Raw genomic sequence first — 19,109 nt, forward strand, 5'->3', positions numbered from 1 at the left:
AGACATTGTCTTGCCATAATGGGAGAATCAGACCACTTTACTAAACCTTGGTAACTTTATAAATGGAAAAGAATACTTCATTACAATTAAACTCCTTTTTTTTCTTGGTAAGGGACTTTATTTTTTTAAGTAGGCTTCAGCCCAGCGTGGGGCTTGAACTCATGACCCTGAGCTCAAGACCTGAGCTAAGATCAAGAGTTGGACGTATGACTGAGCCATCCAGGTGCCCCCGTAAGAGACTTTTTTTTTTTTTTTTAAATACCATCTTGTGTCAGCACCAATTTGAAACTTAGGGAAAAAATGCCAACAGGACACAGCCAAGTGTAGAAGATCTATCTAATGAATTAAAAATATTCTCCAAATTAAACTAGACCACCCACTAAAGGTTCTCTAGGAGAACATCACTTTAATTTCTTGAGATCCAACTTCAGGGGTTACTTAAAGAGGACCAAAAGGGTGTAACTACCACCTTTAAAACAATTCAGTTTCTCAGGACACAAAATGGACAGTTAACCTTCTTGTTTCAGGTTCTTTTATATACACAGGAGGAAAAGTAGGTCTGAGTATTACAGCCACCTAAATTTGAATTGCTAAAGAATTAATGACACCACACACTTTGTCTTGAATTCATTTATTTAGGGATAGAACACAGCTATTCAAAATGATGGAACACAGTATCAACACCCAGAATAAAGTTGGGGAATTAAGCTGAATTGTTATGTATTTCATTTACATTAATAAATACCTTAAAAGAAGCAAAAGTAGATTTTAAGACACTAATGACATGTACAAGTAACTAAGTTTCTAAGTTAACTGTTATACTGCTTGATTTTCAAGTTGAAAGATTATAATAAACTATATATTTTAATTAGGTGGCAGCAAATACAAAAGCATTTTAAATATCTTCTCAACTGTATGTATAGTGTACTGTAAGCAGTTTATAGTCTATCACATTATGTCATTCTGGCCTCAGTTTATGGGTAGAAGGCAAGCTGGACAACAGGAAATAAAATTATCCACCACTAATGAGGTATAAAATCTATTATTTATGTATTTTGAATAGAAGTTATTTTTAAATGCCAAAGAATGCCAGCTATTTTTGGGAAACCTTAGATTTCCCAGCTTGGCTACATATTAGCAATCTGAGCTTCAGTTTCTGCTTTTTAAAATGTAGGATTGGACAAAGTGTTACCTAAGTATCTCCTGAAGCCTAGTAGATTGCAGTTCCTGTCCTGTCAAAAGTTCACCACGTTTGATTTTTAAAATGAATTTTCAAAATGATTTTCAGCAACTGCCTTCTAACCCATGATTATCGTTTTCAAAAGCTTTGAATCCTTCAGAGCTCCTAACATCTCCACTGAACCTATACTTCTGCATGTGTTTATAACAACCAAAATGAAGTTCACTATGTTCATATGAAAGGCCATCCCTACCCGGGGAAGATTACAACCTATTTGGGTATTCAATTTAGTAGCCCACCACTCCCAGTATTTCTCTGAAGACTCCTCTGTCTCAATCTCCATCATAATCTACACTGCTGTCTTATCTTCACATCGAGCGAAAAACCTGAAAAGATTTTTCAGACAACTGGCATTTAAGTGACTTGCTTATACAATTTTACAATAGCCACATTCTTTGCCATCTCTTATAGGGCAAGGCATCAAACATTTCAAAAGGCAGCCATACATTTCCTTTTATACTTTCTAAAACAGCTTAGATACTAGCACAATTTAAAAATCAAACTGTCAAGCAGTTTTATTTTTACTCTTAACTTCACAGGCACAGAGCTAAGGATAAACCTAACAATGTCCACTTTTCCTAACTGACCAACAGATTCCTAAATCTCTCCGTTTGTGATTCATTCTAACACACATATCAGTGCACATGGCAAGAATATAATGAATAAAAATGGCAAGCGGTAAAATCTAATTCATGCCAGAACACTGGAGAAGTTACATGAGAAGCACACACATATACAACTTTACAAAAGTTGGGAATACTGTTAATCTCAAACAAGCAATGATCAAAGTGGGACTTTCATGCCAGAAGTCCTGTTCAGTCAAAATCACGATTTGTAAGAACAAGTGGTGCCACTAGTGTCCAAACATACAACACAATGCCAATCCAGCTAGAAGAGATTTTCACCCAGACTGCTGTCCACTGACTTTTCATCTCACGAGAAGGCTCATATCTAAAATTTAAGAAGAATATTAAAGGGAAAAAGTTGGATTATCAGCCATCATGCTACTACTTAGCTTTACCTCACAAGTATTCTTTGTACACAATTTGTCATAACAAACATACAGTTGGTGGGCTAATCTGCTGCCCTGCTAGCCATACTACTTTAATAGCAAATGTGAAGGTAAAATTCAGTAATTTTCTTTAAAGGAATAAAGGATGCTCTGAAGTAGCTCTTCTATTAATACTCAGATGCTCTTTATATGCAGTCCCTGCTTCCCAAAAATTTATGTCAGGCCAATTTCCTTTTACAAAACTCCCATGACTAAGGTAAGTGGCGTTCTTCTTAAAGACAAAAATTCCATTCGGGTTTCTTTCAATTAACAAAAACATATACTAATGTATAAGTCTTTTATAAAAGTGTAGTAGTGTAACAAACTGTGAGACATGGGGGGAACCTGTATTTCTAGCTTAGTAGTTCTGAGATATAGAGAAATGGAATTGTGTGACCTCTGGGTAAGTAAAATGTCTTGTCCTGTGTAAAAAATATAATCTGTTCAAAGTGTATATGGGAACCACTCCCCACTTCAGCCTTCTCAGATTTAAGACAATGGTAAGGAAATACATCCCAAATTTACCTGGTTTTTGTGTAAATGAAACATACCAAAAATATATTTGATCTGAAGTCTTTTTTTTAAGTAATCTCTACACCCAAGGTGGGGCTTGAACTCACAACCCCAAGTTTGAGTTGCATGCCCCTCTGAACCAGGCAGGCACCCCAATCTATATTCTTAACGTTTACTACTATCTGACAGCCAAAGCTGTGAATTACTGAGAACTACATGGATTCTCATCATGTAATATGCTGCAGTGTAGGAATTCTTAAAAATACATATTCTTCAATAATAAATACCAGTAAAGAATGTCCTCAAAATGAATAATCTTTTTTTTTACATCTTTTTTTCAGTATTTATTAGTCCTCTTATAAGTTAAGGGTACTATGCATTAATAAGTATTCAAAACATAATTGCCCAAACCATATAGTTCAACTTGAATCTTAAATTGAATCTTTCAGTAATCATTTTGACAAAATTAGAATTTTTGAAAACAGAAATAATACTAATACCTACCTTCCTATTACTGGAAAAACACTTATGGATTATTAAGTGCTAAAAAAGCATAAATTGCAGCTTTGAAGAAGAGTTTTAAGAATCCAATTTTAAAGTAGCCATGTTCTTTGCATTAATCTACATTAATGTAGTTCACCTCAATTCTGAGAGCTTTAGTGACTTTAACCACAGTTTGAACAAAACAGAAAAGGTATCTTACACTATGTCAGCAATTGGGCTACAGTATTTGAAAAATTAAAAAAAACATTGTGTTGTATAAACATGGTATTTCTATTAAAAAATGTTAGTAAAAAAACCGAGGCTTTCTATTTTAACCTCATCAAGATTTGGAAGTATATCAATATTTGTTAATGCCAAAGCAAGGAAGTCTGCATTTCTCATACTGATCTCACCATTCACTTAGATGTAAATTTTGAAGTACACTGGAAGATACAAAGTACTTCATACCACATCGTTTGCAATGGAATCATGACAGACATGAAAATTTTCAAATGCAAAGTTTTTCTGAAATATAATTACCTGTACCAGTTGGTAAGGGTCATCATGATATAAAGTGAAGCCAAGAAAAGCATGAAGTGAAAGAAGGAATAACTGTAAGTAACACCATCCCTTTCATTATCTACAGCTCGGTGAACATCATCTCCATCCTCCAGTGATCCATCACTTCTGGCTCCACCATCTTCTATTAATGTTGATTCATCACTTGTTAGAGTCAATTTATTAACCTGACTATTGTTTGAAGTACGGATGCTGCATGAAAGACAGTTAAGGAAGAGAGAAGGAAAAAGGGTACTTTTTTAAAAAAATTACTTTTAAATGGCTAGATTTCTTGTTTAAAAAAATGCACACTTTTCCTTACCTTGAATAAAACACACACAACAAAAAGAGGATTAGTCCTATAATTCCTTGAGCATGCCACCACTGGACAGACTGCCCTTCCTTTGGAATAGTGCTTGTTGTATTGTACCCAATTATGCTTAGTAGACTTGGGTTGCAGTTTGTTTCTGTAATGTAAATCCAGTCAAATTCATGTTAGAACACTATAAAATATTTTTCAGGGCCTCGTTACAGTTTTTTTTTTTTTTAAGTCTTTAAGATAAGTGGTATTTATTAATGAGATTTAATTATAGTGCTGATTTTATAGACATCCTTGGAAAAATCAAGTAATTTCATTTTAAACCTCATGTGAGAGCTGAAATATTTTTAAGCTAGTTCCTACTGATCAAGAAATAGGTGAAATTTAGATAACTTTTCCAAGTAGTAAACTTGGAAAAACCTGGAAAAACTCTAGTCGTTAGGAATAAAAATTCAGATGTTCTAAACTAAAATAGAGTGGTTTTTCCTAACATATTGTAAGAGAACAATAGTTACTTTAATGAAATTTATCAACTTGTAAAAGTACATTGCTACATAAGTAAGTTAGCTTACACACAAAATTACCAGTTATTAGAATTTTAGCAAACACTTTTGTGAAAAGTCCAATTAAGTCATAATGACTTAGTCTGTATTCAGTTTCTTTACTTTAGTATGAAAAAATTAAGGTTTGTACAGCATTCAGTAATCTATGCAAAATTGTTTCTTCTCTTTGTGAAGCCAGATAGGTCAATTACCATCTTATTAATGAAAACAATCCTTAATTAGGGGAGGAAAAAAAAAAACTATTCTTAAAGCCATTTGGATAAGAATTACTAAAAAATTTTTTCTAACCACTTAAATACCTGAAAAATGATTTTTCTCTAATAAAAATAGCCTTTCTCCAACTAGTGATAAAGTACCTACCGAGTTTATGAATTTGAAATCAGATTCAGATAACATAATTTTCTTTTTAAGAGACCATTTTCTTCCTTTTCAAAATTAGTAAATAATTTCTCACTTATTTGTTTCACCCCAAATGATATATACTGGCTTCTAATCTCATAGAATGCAATGTAACTGGCCTATGAAGAGATTCATTAGGGGCACCTGTCGGCGCTCAGTTGGATAAGCGTCCGACGATAGCTCATGTCATGATCTCACAGCTCGTGGGTTCAAGCCCTGCATCAAGCTCTGTGCTAACAACGCAGAGCCTGGAGCCTGCTTCAGATTCTCTGTCTCCTTCTCTCTCTGCACCTCCCCTGCTCACAATCTCTCTCCCTCAAAAATAAACATTAAAAAAAGATTAGAAAGCCCAATTATATTCACTTGCAAGGTACTCACAGACAAAAATAGTATTTTAAAGTAAAAGAACTGTACTGTTTACCACTGAATCAAGGAGCATTTTAACACCATTTCTTTCTTTGTATATATACTATCACAAATAAGACAGTACAAATTAGGTATATTTGCTATAATTTTCATTTAATCTCTTATAATTTTGTCAGTGAAAGAAAGTAAAAAAACTCTGATATATCAAAGATGAAAATGGTATTATTTCCATACTGTTTATTTCTCTAGAGGCTTATTTTTAAATAACTTCATTTCATAAGATGACCATATTTGAAAAGAGAAAAGTTGTAGAACTCATTAAAAAGAAATAAACCCAAGCAAACAAAACATACCTGGTTCATTGGTCATAGCCGACCATGTCAAATACATTGTGTAGACTGTAATTACTGAAGATTGTAACAAACCAGATCTTGGTTGTGACTCCTACAAAGAAAAATTAAGCAAGACAAATAAATATTCTGACATCATTCAAAATTTAAGAAAACTAAGAAAAATGGAAGCTTCATAAAACTAATGATATAAAGAGCATACTTGGATTTTGGGCAGTATAGACATTACAGAAGCACCAAGGCAGAGGAGCATGTTGACACTGATGAATGCTTTATTTTCTGAACAACTGGCTGGATGAGTATAGTAAACAAAGAATAGGACGATAGCAACTAAAGACAGCAGATAATTCAGAGCTGTAGCTGATAACAATGCTGTGAAGGAAATATAATTGGACAATTAGAATTTATCACGAATATTAGGAATTAGGCATAGGGCTCATTTTAGAAACAAGTATTTTACTCTAGAATGTACTTTAAGCAACTAACATTGTCAGCATTATGCAGGCTATAAAAGCAGGGAAGAATACTTCTGAACTTTATCACAGAAAATTTTACAGTCTTTATATATAATTCACTGTAGTATTTATATATAGTTCACTGTAGTATTTTCAAGGAAATTAAGTTAGTTAACAGACTAAATATTTTATTAATAGTAATATCTTCGTTACAAACATTTATATACATTAGTCATTATTTTCAAAATTCAGAAAAATAAAAAGAAAATTAGAACCGTAATTGTTCAGTTATAATGATATTGAGAAACGAAACTTTCACTGATAATGCTAAGCCCACGAAACAAGGCTTTTCCATATTAGTATCTTTAAAAATGTTTTATTATGTAAGAGTAATTATTATTTAATAAGACAACCTAATTTCCTCCTTTATAAATTAAAACATATACAGTGTGTTTTGGTGCTACTGTGTGCTCCATACACACAGGTGCCAGACAGGGGATCCACCCAAAAATATTTACTGAATGCCTACAGAGTTCCACGCAGTGGTATTACAGCGGAACAAAACAGAAACTCTTGCATTAAACTTGCACTAAAGAATGAGGTGTTCTAGAACAGTGAATTTTCTAAATAACTGAAGCTTATTTCTTTGAATACTAAACTCTCTTTGTTTTAACCACCATGATCAAATACCAGAAGTTAGTTGTGTGAGAGAAATATCAGACTAGCAGATACAATGATGTAGCTCACTCTGAATTAAAATATTTAGCTGAAACTCACATCATTTCACATAAAAATTTATATTTATGGCTTTTCTTGAAAGAAATCAGAAAAACTTTAAGCAATACTGAGTTCACATTTCCACAAGAAAGTGAGAAGCATCTCTATGCATTTTAGATAGGGTCTTCATCATAGTCCCTGCTATCTGCATAAGGATTGATTATACACTTAATCTGGTTTTCTTCCCTCACTTTGTCACCTGGAGTAAGCATGTGAATTTTGATCCCTGTTTTGCAGTATAACCACAGGACCCAAGTTCATCATTATAAATAAACAAACATTAATCACACTACAAGAATCCCCTTAGGTGTTACTGATACACAAAAAGGCATCTTTCCACTTCTATTAAATGAAATGTTCTAGAATTGCTTTTTATTTTTATTCTCATGCTCATGTTTATGCATTATGTCACTGTTTATTTCTAGCAGTCCTAATCCCTTTAATATTTTATCTATCTGATGCAGAATAGGAAACTAGGCTGTAAAAGGTACCTATTGCCAGCAGTAGCCTTTGCAACATCTATTCTAGCTATTCAGGGTATCCTGGTTTATTTTCTGATTCTGAGGTATGTTCCTAGAGTTGATTCACTAAAAGTTCTCTCAGTAAGTAAAGTTGCTGATACAATGTGATTCAAAGCGACTCATGAACTCTTAAACACCATACCTCTTCATAGAGTCTATGTATGTGCTTTTATCTTTGAAGTTCAACTATCTTGAAGATGCTCTGTAAAAGACAAAAGCTTACCTGCATACCAACATCTTGAGTTCCCTTCTTCCATTTTTTCAACCCATGATTCATTCCATGAATGGGCAAAATCAATAAGTAAGACTAGCTGTATGAGGATGAAGCAAAAAGCACCTGCCATTCCTACATAAAACCACACTGAAGAAAAAAAAAAAATATATGAGCGGCTGGCTCACTTTTTATCATTTCATTCTCACAATCACAGTACACAAAAGGGTAAAAAATATTTTACACCAAATGCCTTGATTTTGCCAACTGGAAAAAAAAATGGAAAAAGAAAAACCAAAACAAGTAGTGTTATAGTTCCAGGCAACAATTATTAAAGTTTCTTTACGGAGTTATCAACATCATACCATTAAAAAAACAAACAAAAATTGTTACCAGTTGTAAAAGTTCCTTCCGGAATGAAGAAAGCCCCAATAATAATTGCAATTGCTGCAGCAAATTTAAAGAACCAAAATCTGAAAGAAACAGAAATATAGTTTATTAATAAATATTCACTCAACAAATAGTTTCATATATGAAATCTTTTAAGAGCCTCTGAAAAAATTTTATGTGACTGTTTAGGACAGTTTTAAGATAGAACTATAATTCATTATGAGAAAATATGAATATTCTGTTTCACAGGTTTATTTTAAATAATGAATGGGTATAATGCTAAGTGAAATAAGTCAGAGAACCACAAATACCATTTGATTCCACTCATCTGGAATTTAAAGAACACAAACTAGCAAAAAAAGACAGACAAGAAACCAGACTTTAAATACAGAGAACAAAACTAGTGGTTATTAGAGGGCAAATGGGTGAAATAGATAAAAGGATTAAAAGTACACTTATCCTGATGAATACTGAGAAATTGTATATAGAATGACTATACAGAATTGTGAAATCATACTGTACACCTAAAACTAATATTAACATTGTGCATTATACTTGAATAAAAAAATTAAAAGAATGGGATAATATGTGAAAGTATGAAGTGCATTGTCCTAATGAATAGGTTTTATAAATACATGATAAATGCTCCATCCAGAACTGATTTAAAAAACCCATCTTTTAGAATATAAGCATCTTGATGGCATAGGAAGTCATTATTTTTTGTTCTCCTGTTTTGAACAACTAATAAGGCATCCATCCATGAAAAAAAGTGCTTCTGTGGGAGTTGTGGGATCCAGAAGCATGCCAAGACCCAGGAGGAGTCTTATGTAACTGTGTATTTGATCACAGGAGACAGGCTTTGGTACAGGTTACAAAATGAATAAACTTCTCCAACCCCTTCAAGCTTTTCCTAGCTGGGAAAAATCTAGAGTGCTCCCTGATATGAGCAAATACCTGTGAATGAGATACAATTTATACAAGTTTAGCCCTACTGTGGGAAGATTCCAACATGGCGCGCGCGCGTGTGTGTGTGTGTGTGTGTTTGTGTGTGTGTGTGTGTGTGTTGGGGTGGGGTGGGAGGGAGAGGATTTTCACTGCAACAGAGAGGGGAAGAACTGCCAGCAAAAACCCTATACCATAGGCAATACAGTATGGACAGTGTTTGGCAGCAACCTCTCCCATGGGGGAAAATGAGAGCTACCTGAACTCTGGGACAATTCTGGAGAAATCATTTCTCTCTAGAAGCACCCAGATTACTAAGGCAGAACCTCCATGACTAACGGGAGGGAGAAGATGGAGAAAGAGGTGGATATCAAAAAGCATTATAGGAACACAGTTTCTGTCAACTATGCTCAGGACTTAAGCAGGAAATCTCACAAGCCTCTAGGAGATCCTCAGCAAAGGATCTCTCTACAGGCTGTCTGGCCATATGGGACCCCAAACATCTGGAGTGAGAAACCCACATCTCCCACTCTGAGCCAGCTCTTTGTGTGCACTCTTGAGCGCAGGAGCAAGAGAGGATCCAATAATGACAGTGCTCTGTGAAAAATACCATGATCTGTAGGCAAGAGAGAAACTACAAATGAGCTGTAGTGCCACCATCTGGAAAACAAAACAAAAATTTCCAATAGCCAGCAAGGTGAGTTATAAGAACCAGGGGAAACATTAAAGCTTAAGATATTCCACAAAAAAAGTGAGCAAGAAGTGTGCAGGAAGTGTTATAAAAGCAAGAAATGTGCAGCAAGTATATGAATATAAGGTCAAAGTGAATTCCAGGTATATACAACAATGAAAAAGAGTATACCCCATCAAAAGCAACCAGTAAAGACTTGAGATGTCTGCTACTTCCAAATGCAAAATCAACCAACACAAAACTACAGGGAACATGAAAAATCAAGACAATGTTCCACTACCAAAAGATAATAATCCAACAAGCTAAAAGGCATGGAATCTTACAATCTAGTGGATAAAGAATCAAAATAGCAGTTTTAAGGAAATTCAACAAACTATAAGAAAACACCGAAAGATAAAATCAGGGGGAAAAAATGCATGAACAAAATAAGAAATTTAGGAGAGCCAGAAATCATAAAAAAAGAATCAAATTCTGGGAGCCAAAGAATGGTGAAAGAAATGAAAAAAATGCAACAGCACTTGCAACAGGGTAGATTAAATGACGGACAGAATAAGTGACCTGGAGAACAAAAATTCTGAAATAACCCAATAGGAGTGAACAGAGGAAAAAACAATAAAGAGCAAAGCCCATGTGATCTACAATCTAAATATTAGAATAATCAGTGTTCCAAAGGAAAGGAGAGAAGGGGAAAAGTTTATCTGAAGAAACAATAATGGAGAACTTATCAAACCTGGGATATATACATCTGAGTTCACAATTCTAATAGATTATGCTGTATTCTCAATGTAAAAGACCTTCTCTAAGACACAAACTGTCAAAGATGCAAGAATATAACCAGAGAATGCTAAAACCAGCCAGAGGAAGAAAATGATAATCTACAAAGGAACTCCCACTAAGCTCTCAGTGGATTTCTCAGCAGAAATGCTACAGGCCAGAAGAGAGGGGAACGACACACTTTGAAAACTAAGTTTTCAAAGAAAAAAACTTCCAGCCAAGAATATTCCATCTACCAAAGTCATCCTTCAGATATGAAAAATACTTTCCCAGATAAATAAAAAGCTGAATTCACCACCACCAGACCTACCTTGCAAAAAATGGTGAAAGTTCAAGCTTAAATGAAAAGATGCTAATTAGTGACATGAAAACATATGGAAGAATACAATAAACTGCTGAAGATTAATACACAGTAGGAGTCAGAAAACTCTCATTCTATAAGATGGTGTAATAACTTTTAACTATAAAAGTTAAAAAATTATTTTAAAAATCTATAGCCACTATAATCTGTTAATAGGATACAATCTAAAAAGTAAATTGTGACATCAAAAATATAAAAGGGAAGGAGTAAATGGGTAGAGCTTTTGTATACAATGAAGTTATGTTGCTATCAGTTTAAAATGAACTGTTTTATCTCTAAGATGTTTATGTAAATCACATCAACCAAAAGCAAAAACCTAGAGTAGACTCATAAAAGATAAAAAGGGAAACAAAGCATACCACCAGAGAATACCAGTTTACAAAAGTAGGCAGAAATGGAGGGAAAGGAATGGAAATACAAAACAATCAGGAAGTACTGTATAAGGCAGCATTACATATCAATAATTATCCTAAACGTGTATGTGCTAAATTCACCAATCAAAAGGCATGGTTTGGCTAGATGGATTAAAAAAACCAAGACCCAACTATACACTGGATACAAGACTCACTTCACATTCAAGGACACTCAGAGGCTCCAAATAAAGGGATATTAAAGGATACTCCATGTAATTAGGAAGCAAAAGAAAGCGGAGGAAGTAGCATATCTACATCAGACAAAAGAAACTTTAAACCGAAAAAGGTAACAAGAGACAAGGAAGGCCATTATATAATGATAGAGGGACCAATTCAATTCTCTAAGATATAACAATCATATATATGCTACACACACACACCAGAACACTTATATGTATTAATACTAACACACACACACACACACACACACCCCAGAACACTTAAATATATTAATACTAACAAATTTTAAGACAGAAATGGAGAATAAAATAATAGAGACTTCAATATCCCACACTTTCGGCAATAGGTAAATCCTCTAGACAGCGAGACCTTACATATTTATAGAACATTCCATAGAACAGCAAAAGAATACACATTTTCCTCAAGTGCACAGGGAACATTCTCCAGAATGAACGGATCATAGGATAGGACTCAAGTCTTTTCAAATTTAAAACTGAAATCATCAAACCAAGTATCTTTTCCAACTACAAAAGCATGAAACTAGAAATCAACAAGAGGAAACCAGGAACTTTTACAAGCATGTGGAAACTAAACAACACACCCCTGTAAAACCAAGGGAAGTATGTAGTGATAAATGTACATGCTAAGAAAATAGAAAGCTCTCTAACAACCATAACTGTACACCTCAAGGACTAGAAAAAAAGAACTAAGCCAAAGTTAGCAGAAGGAAGCTAGCTAAAGGTCTGTCAGTTTTATTTATTTTTTTCTGTTCTGTATCAACATTTGTTTCCACTCTGATCTTAGCTAGACTAAGAAAAAAGAGAGAATACTCAAAATCAGAAACGAGAGACATTACAACTGATACTATGCAAAATGTTCATAAGAGACTGCTATAAAGAATTATATGCCAATAAACTGGATAACCATAAGAAATAGGTAAATTTTTAGAAACACAACCTATCAAGACTGAATCAAGAAACAAAATCTGAACAGACCAATAGCAAATAAAGGGACTGAATCAAAAACCTCCCAACATAAAACAGCCCAGGATCTGAGGATTTCACTGGTGAATTCTATTAAACATTTAAAGAGAAATTAATGCTAATCCTTCTCAAATTCTTCCAAAATACTAAAGAGGAATGAATGGACACTTCCAAATTCATTTTACCAGGCCAGCATTACCCTGATGCTAAAGCCAGAAAAGGACACTACCAGAAAACTATGCCCTAATTTCCCTGATGAATACAGATGCAAAACTTCTCCACAAAATGTTAGCAAACCAAATTCGACCATACATTAGGACTGTAGCACCATGAGCAAATGGAATTTATCCTTGGGATGCAAGGATGGTTCAACACATGCAAACCAGTAAGTGTGATATCTGAATGAAAGATGAAAATCATATGACAGTATCAGTAGATGCAGAAAAAGCATTTCACTAAATATAACATCCTTTCATACCGAAAACCCTCAACAAATTGGGCTACAAGTAAACATACTTCAACAAATAAAGGTCATAAATGACAGACACAGAGGTAACGTCATACTCAACCAATAAAGAGTGAAAGAAAAACTTTCCTCTACATTTAGCAACAAGACAAGGGTGCTTATTCTCACCACTCTTAATTCAACACAGTACTGGATATTCTACCAACAGAAATTAGGTAAAACAAAGACATAAAAAGCATCCAAACTGGGAAGGAAAAAATAAAATTGTCTTTATTTGCAGATTATCTTATATATAGAAAATCCTGAACACTCAACCAAAAAAACTGTTGGAATGAATCAACAAATTCAGTAAAGTTGCAGAATATAAAATCAACACACAGCAATCAGTTACATTTTAATATATTAACAATAAAATACCTAGAAAATAAAACTATCCCATTCATAACAGCATCAAAAATAATAAAATACTTAGGAATAAATTTAGCCAAGGAGGTGTAAGATCTGATGAAAGAAACTCGGGACTACAGTAAAAGGGAAAGATATTCATGTTCAAGAACACTTAAAATGTCTGTACTGCTCAAAGCCACCTATGGATTCAATGCAATCCCTATAAATATTCCAATGAGATTTTTCTCAGAAATAGGAAAAAAAAAATCTTAAATTTTGCACAAAATCAAAGTCCCCAAATGGTCAAAATAATCATGGGAAACAAAATTAGAGATATCACATGTACAGATTTTAAACTGTACCACAAAGTTATAGTAATCAAAATAGTATGGTAAAAAGACAGAGACCAATGAAACATAATAGAGAGCCTAGAAATATATCCTTGCATGTATGATCAACTACTATTTGATGAAGAAGTCAAAATGAATGGGGAAAGGACTGTTTCTTCAGAGCTTGCTTCAGATTCTGTCTCCCTCTCTCTCTCAAACATAAACATTAAAAATTTTTTTAAAAAGAGTGAAATATTAAGACCTTACATCGTAGAACATACTGGGAAGATTCTGGTACTAGGAAGATGAAAATAGGGAAGAAGCTCCTTGACACTGGACTTGGCAATGAGTTTTTGGATGGCAAGACACCAAAGCATAAACAACAAAAGTAAAATCAAACAAGTGGGACTACATCAAACTAAAAATCCTCTACAAAGCAAAAAAAAAAAACAAAAAAACAAAAAAACCAAAAAAAAAAACCCAAAACCAAAAACCAAAATTAAAAATTAAAAAAAATAATACAATAAACAAAAACAAAAACCAATCAACAAAAAGGCAACCTACAGAACAGAAGAAAATATGTGCAAATCACATATTGGATAAAGGCTTAGTATCCAACAGATATTAAAAAAAAAAACTCACACAACTCAATAACCAAAAACCACCCAATTAAAAAATGGGCAAAAGAACTAAGACTTTCCAAAGACAAATGGCCAACAAGTATATGAAAAGGTGCTCAATATCACTAATCATCTAGAAACCATTATGAGACAGTACGCTCATATCTGTTAGGATGAAGTAGCTATCATCAACAAGACAAATAACTTTTGATAAGGATGTAGTGAAAAGGGAACTCTTGTGCACTGTTGGTGGGAATGTAAACTTGTTCAGCCACTATGAACAGCAGTAAAGTTTCCTCAAAAAATTAAAAATAGAAACTACCATAAGATCCAGCAATTCCACTTCTAGTTATACACCCAAAGGAAATAAAAACAGGATACCAGAAAGATACCTGCACTCCCATGTTTACTACTGCAGCTTTATTCACAATAGGCAAGATATGAAAACAATGTAAGTGTTTTGTCAATGAACGAATAAAACAGTGGTATAGACAATGGTATAGACACACAGTGGAATATTATATTGCCACGAGAAAGCAAATCCCACCATCTGCAACATATTTGAAACTTGAAGGCACTAATGCTAAGTGAGATAAGCCAGACAGGGAAAGACACACTCATGTGTGGAATCTGAAAAAAACTAAACTTATAAAAACAGAAGAGAATGGTAGTTACTAGGGTATGGGAATTGAGAGAGGTCATTACGGGGAACAAACGTGCAAACACTAAATAAGTAAGTCTTAGAGACTGATGCACAGCATAGTGACTATAAGCAGCAGTACTGCAATTACAGACTTCAAAGTTACTAACTGTTCTCACCACAAGAAATAATAATTATGTGACATGACTGAGGTGAGGTCCTGGCTAACCCTACAAAGGTTAATCATACTGCAATATACAAATTTATGAAATCAACACTTTGTATATGTTAAACCTATACAATGTTATATGTCAATTTTATCTCAAAAAGATATAACAAAGATGGTTATAAGAGTGCTATATGCATGCTACTCTGACAAGTGTTATTTCAGGGAATGGCTGTCTTAGCCATTCTGAGATGCATTTTGAGAAATGTTTAAAAACACATTTAATAAATATAGTTTTAAGAGTGCAAATAAATATCAATGACTACAAGGACAAAATAAACAAATCAACATGTCACAGCACATTTTTCATTAATATTTATATTGCACTTGTTCATCCTTCCTGTTTTTGGTAGCATATATTATTAAAGAAATAATAGATACTCAAAAAAAGTTTTTTTCACTTATGGGGAGAAAAGAACATAAATTTTAAAACATTCAAATTAAGTGTCAGAAGTGATGCTCTACATTAAGGGAAATTAATAAAAGGGATCCTGAAGTTTCTTTCTGGATTGTCTAATACAACCAACCATTTAAACAATCGATCACCCTATTTAGCATTAAAGTTTTTCATTTTGATTGCACTGCAGGTCTAAAGAACCAAGTTCAATTTCACGTAATAAGACTGGTCTACCAAAAGATTGGAGCAGAGGTTCCTCCTTATTAGTAACAATATAGATTCTCTTTTTATAATGAAACTGTAAAACATCATGCATCAGAGATTATACCAATAAATAACCCAAGGCTACTATTTAATATCGGTATTTCTAAAGTTTGATATTCTCTAGTAGAGACAAGAAGATATTTTTATGTGGTCCTTCATGAATAATAAAATAATTCTGCAAGTTGTGTAATTTATTTTACTTTCAAGTTGTTTTAGACAGATTCAACTGAGAAGAGACTACCCAGATTTTTATATTATTCAAAAACGTACCCATTATGCACTGCGGCTCTAGGATCACTGCTGCTCTTCACTTTGATCATTAGCAGAGAGAGGAGAAGATAGAACATAGCCAAACCAAAGCACAGACGGTACACAGCTTTATAGCCAACCAGAATATTACAAGGTACAATGCCTTTCTCATTTTCACAAAATCCAGGAATCTAGAAAAACAAGAATTTATGATCTAGAATTTTTTTCAAGTAAAAATGAAAATTCTATGTAATCAAATAGTTTTAAGGTTTAGAAAATTCAAGTTTGCTTGACAGTTTATGCTGAATATGTAATCAAGGGAAGTCTGGAATATTTTCATCAGATAGACATTTAACTCTTTTCACCTTATATAAGCCCAAGATAAACTATAAATGCCATTCCTAAATTGGATGCTTATTCTGACTTGCAAACTTATTCTGAATTTTCTAAAACTAGCATTCTCCTGTGATATACTGAATTACACCAGTAAGAGAGGAATACAATCGATAAAAGCTTAAGGCCATTACAGAGTAACTAAGTTAGTTTCTAAATACTGAAGAGAATATTGACAGCTTCTCAAAGCCAGTGCAGCCTGAATACATTTTGAGTTTTGGTCTCTTATTCCACAAGTGTTATTTCTGATAACAAATGGAACAATATAATATAGATGGCACTAATTTTATTTTGTAAATCGAATTCTGAAAGACTGATGGCCATTTCAGAAAGTCATATGGGAATCAGAAAATTAAAAAAAAATCTTAGGTGAAATAAATGGGAGTAGACCTCAGAACTACATACACTACTCATATGAATGAGAATGATTTATTTCCTCTAGAAAATGTTAGACCAGGGGTGCCTGGGTGGCTCAGTCAGTTAAGCGTCCGACTTCGGCTCAGGTCATGACTTCATAGTTCGTGGGTTCGAGCCCCACATCGGGCTCTGTGCTGACTGCCAGCTCAGAGCGTGGAGCCTGTTTCACATTCTGTGTCTCCCTCTCTCTCTGACCCTTCCCTGCTCATGCTGTCTCTCTTCTCTCTCTCTCAGAAATATATAAAACATTAAAAAAAAAGAAAATGTTAGACCAATATGCCAAAATATAACTGTTAATTTGTGACTTTAAAACCAAGAACTTAAAATTATATTTAAGCTAATGGAAGCACTACTTCCGTTTGCTGGTCTCTACACAATCTGTAAGCCCTTTCTTGGTCCCACTTAAACCTCACCTTCCCAGCCTTATGACAGTACGTACTTAACAATACGCAGTTGCAACATGTACTCAACTAGACACCCTTAATTATCCCATTTCCTTATAGGAGAGCAGGACACCACCTGTCAAGTTCTCATCATTAAATTATCAACCACCTATATTAGGTTAAGCTGGTTCAGTAACAACCCCCAAATATTACTGCTTGCTCATGTACATGTACATAACTGGTCCTGGTAGTCACTTCAGGAGTCCAGGCTGTTGGAGAAGCCACCACTTCAAATGATGTACATGTTGCAACAAGAAAAAAAAAATCAGTAAGTAGAGGCCAAGGAGCATTTCTTCCACTCACCACTTATTTGATCAGTACTAGAAACATGGTCCTACTTATCATAAGCACTCTAGGAAATGCAAATCTTTCATGATCTTCATAGAGAAGGAGAAATATCTGGTGTTAAGAATTAACATTCACCAACTGAACTATCTATAACCACAGTCAACTGGATCCATGACAAAATCATATAAATGGGTATAAATGTCTTTTGCTTATACACAGGATTTGAATAACATTAACTGGTCATTCACATCTACCATGTATAATGCTAGTTACTTTCACAATCATAATTTCATTTCCCAAACTTTCACCATCTTTCCTTACCCCAATGCCAACCTCAAGCAGACACTATACTTTAAAATGGAGGTCATCTGCCATACTCTCTCAACCTCAAATTCTCCATTGTCACTCATCATCTTGGTGGAAAGCTAACCTCTAAACCTTCTCTTGATCACCTTCTCTCTCTCATACAAATTAGATCTCTTATCGCTGACTCATCTCAAAATTCACACAAATAATTCTCATCTTAAAAAATCCTTTCCTTAACTCAGCTGCCTTCTGAGACCGCCATCTCATTAGAAAACCCCTCGAATCAGCAGTTTATGCCTACCAGACACAATGTCTCATGGCATTATGATTCTCCTTTCACTACTCTGATCCCAGCACTCTAAAGAAATTGCTTTTTCAAGACACTAATCATGGACTGGGTGTCAAATACTTTCCTCCTCAGGCCTACACAACAGGCCATTCGCTTGGTTCACCTTTTTTCATTGCTCCCTCTGAGCTTCCCTTTTCTCTACCAACCCCTTTCACAAAGAGCTTTTATCAAAGTTATACTCTGCTTCCTTTGAATGGTCTTCTTCAGCATATACTACCATGGTTTTAACTTTCATCTCTATTCCCAAAACACCTCTAGCTATGATTTCTTTTTTGTTACACACAGTGTTTTCTACTTTCTGCTGGATACACAAACACATACTCTCACTCATGAAGGTAGTATAGTACCCCAAGTCAGTATGATTTGATCTTCAGTATGATAAGATCTTCCTTATCTCCTTTCACAGTCTGACTCTCTGGAGAAAAATTTTTAAGTATACTTTTTATTTTTCTTCCTAGGTTAATAACAACAGTTTCCTAATTGTCCAGAATCAGAACCTGAATACTATATATGACTCTATCACCACCAATATTTAAATTCAGATTCAGTTAATTCTGTATTCAGAAAAACTAACGCTGGCCCTCTGTAAGTTCTTGAATATACCATTAAAAAACCTCCACATTTAACTGCTTGACTTCTAATTATCAATCTTCCTAAGCATATATACTCTGCTCAACAAGCTCTTTATCCCCATTCTGCTTCCTATTTTTCAGTCTCTGCATACACAAGTTCTACTCATTCTCAGAATGTCCCTTTTTCCATGAGACCCACTGAGTTTTGACATTTAACTGGTTA

The 19,109-nt window shown here is 34.1% G+C and overlaps 2 protein-coding genes across 2 annotated transcripts in view; one reads left to right on the forward strand and one right to left on the reverse strand.

Moving 5' to 3' along the window:
* HSF2 (heat shock transcription factor 2) overlaps positions 1-164 on the forward strand; it is a 37,593-nt gene extending 37,429 nt beyond the window's left edge. Inside the window, exon 15 of the transcript XR_005531638.1 lies at positions 134-164. The gene's annotated coding sequence lies outside the window, so the exon portion shown is untranslated. The remainder of the gene's footprint in view (positions 1-133) is intronic.
* Positions 165-615: 451 nt separating this feature from the next.
* The window catches only part of SERINC1 (serine incorporator 1), a 34,339-nt gene continuing 15,845 nt past the window's right edge, over positions 616-19,109 (reverse strand). The window contains exons 3-10 of the mRNA XM_039251518.1: positions 16,140-16,309; positions 8,200-8,279; positions 7,819-7,956; positions 6,045-6,214; positions 5,846-5,936; positions 4,168-4,312; positions 3,828-4,058; positions 616-2,191 (exon numbers count right to left, since the gene is read on the reverse strand). Coding sequence (XP_039107449.1) covers positions 2,056-2,191; positions 3,828-4,058; positions 4,168-4,312; positions 5,846-5,936; positions 6,045-6,214; positions 7,819-7,956; positions 8,200-8,279; positions 16,140-16,309 — 1,161 coding nt within the window. The 3' untranslated portion in view covers positions 616-2,055. The remainder of the gene's footprint in view (positions 2,192-3,827; positions 4,059-4,167; positions 4,313-5,845; positions 5,937-6,044; positions 6,215-7,818; positions 7,957-8,199; positions 8,280-16,139; positions 16,310-19,109) is intronic.

The sequence above is a fragment of the Hyaena hyaena genome, unplaced genomic scaffold, assembly GCF_003009895.1.
Source record: "Hyaena hyaena isolate Hyena2069 unplaced genomic scaffold, ASM300989v1 scaffold_393, whole genome shotgun sequence".
Classification (NCBI taxonomy): domain Eukaryota; kingdom Metazoa; phylum Chordata; class Mammalia; order Carnivora; family Hyaenidae; genus Hyaena; species Hyaena hyaena.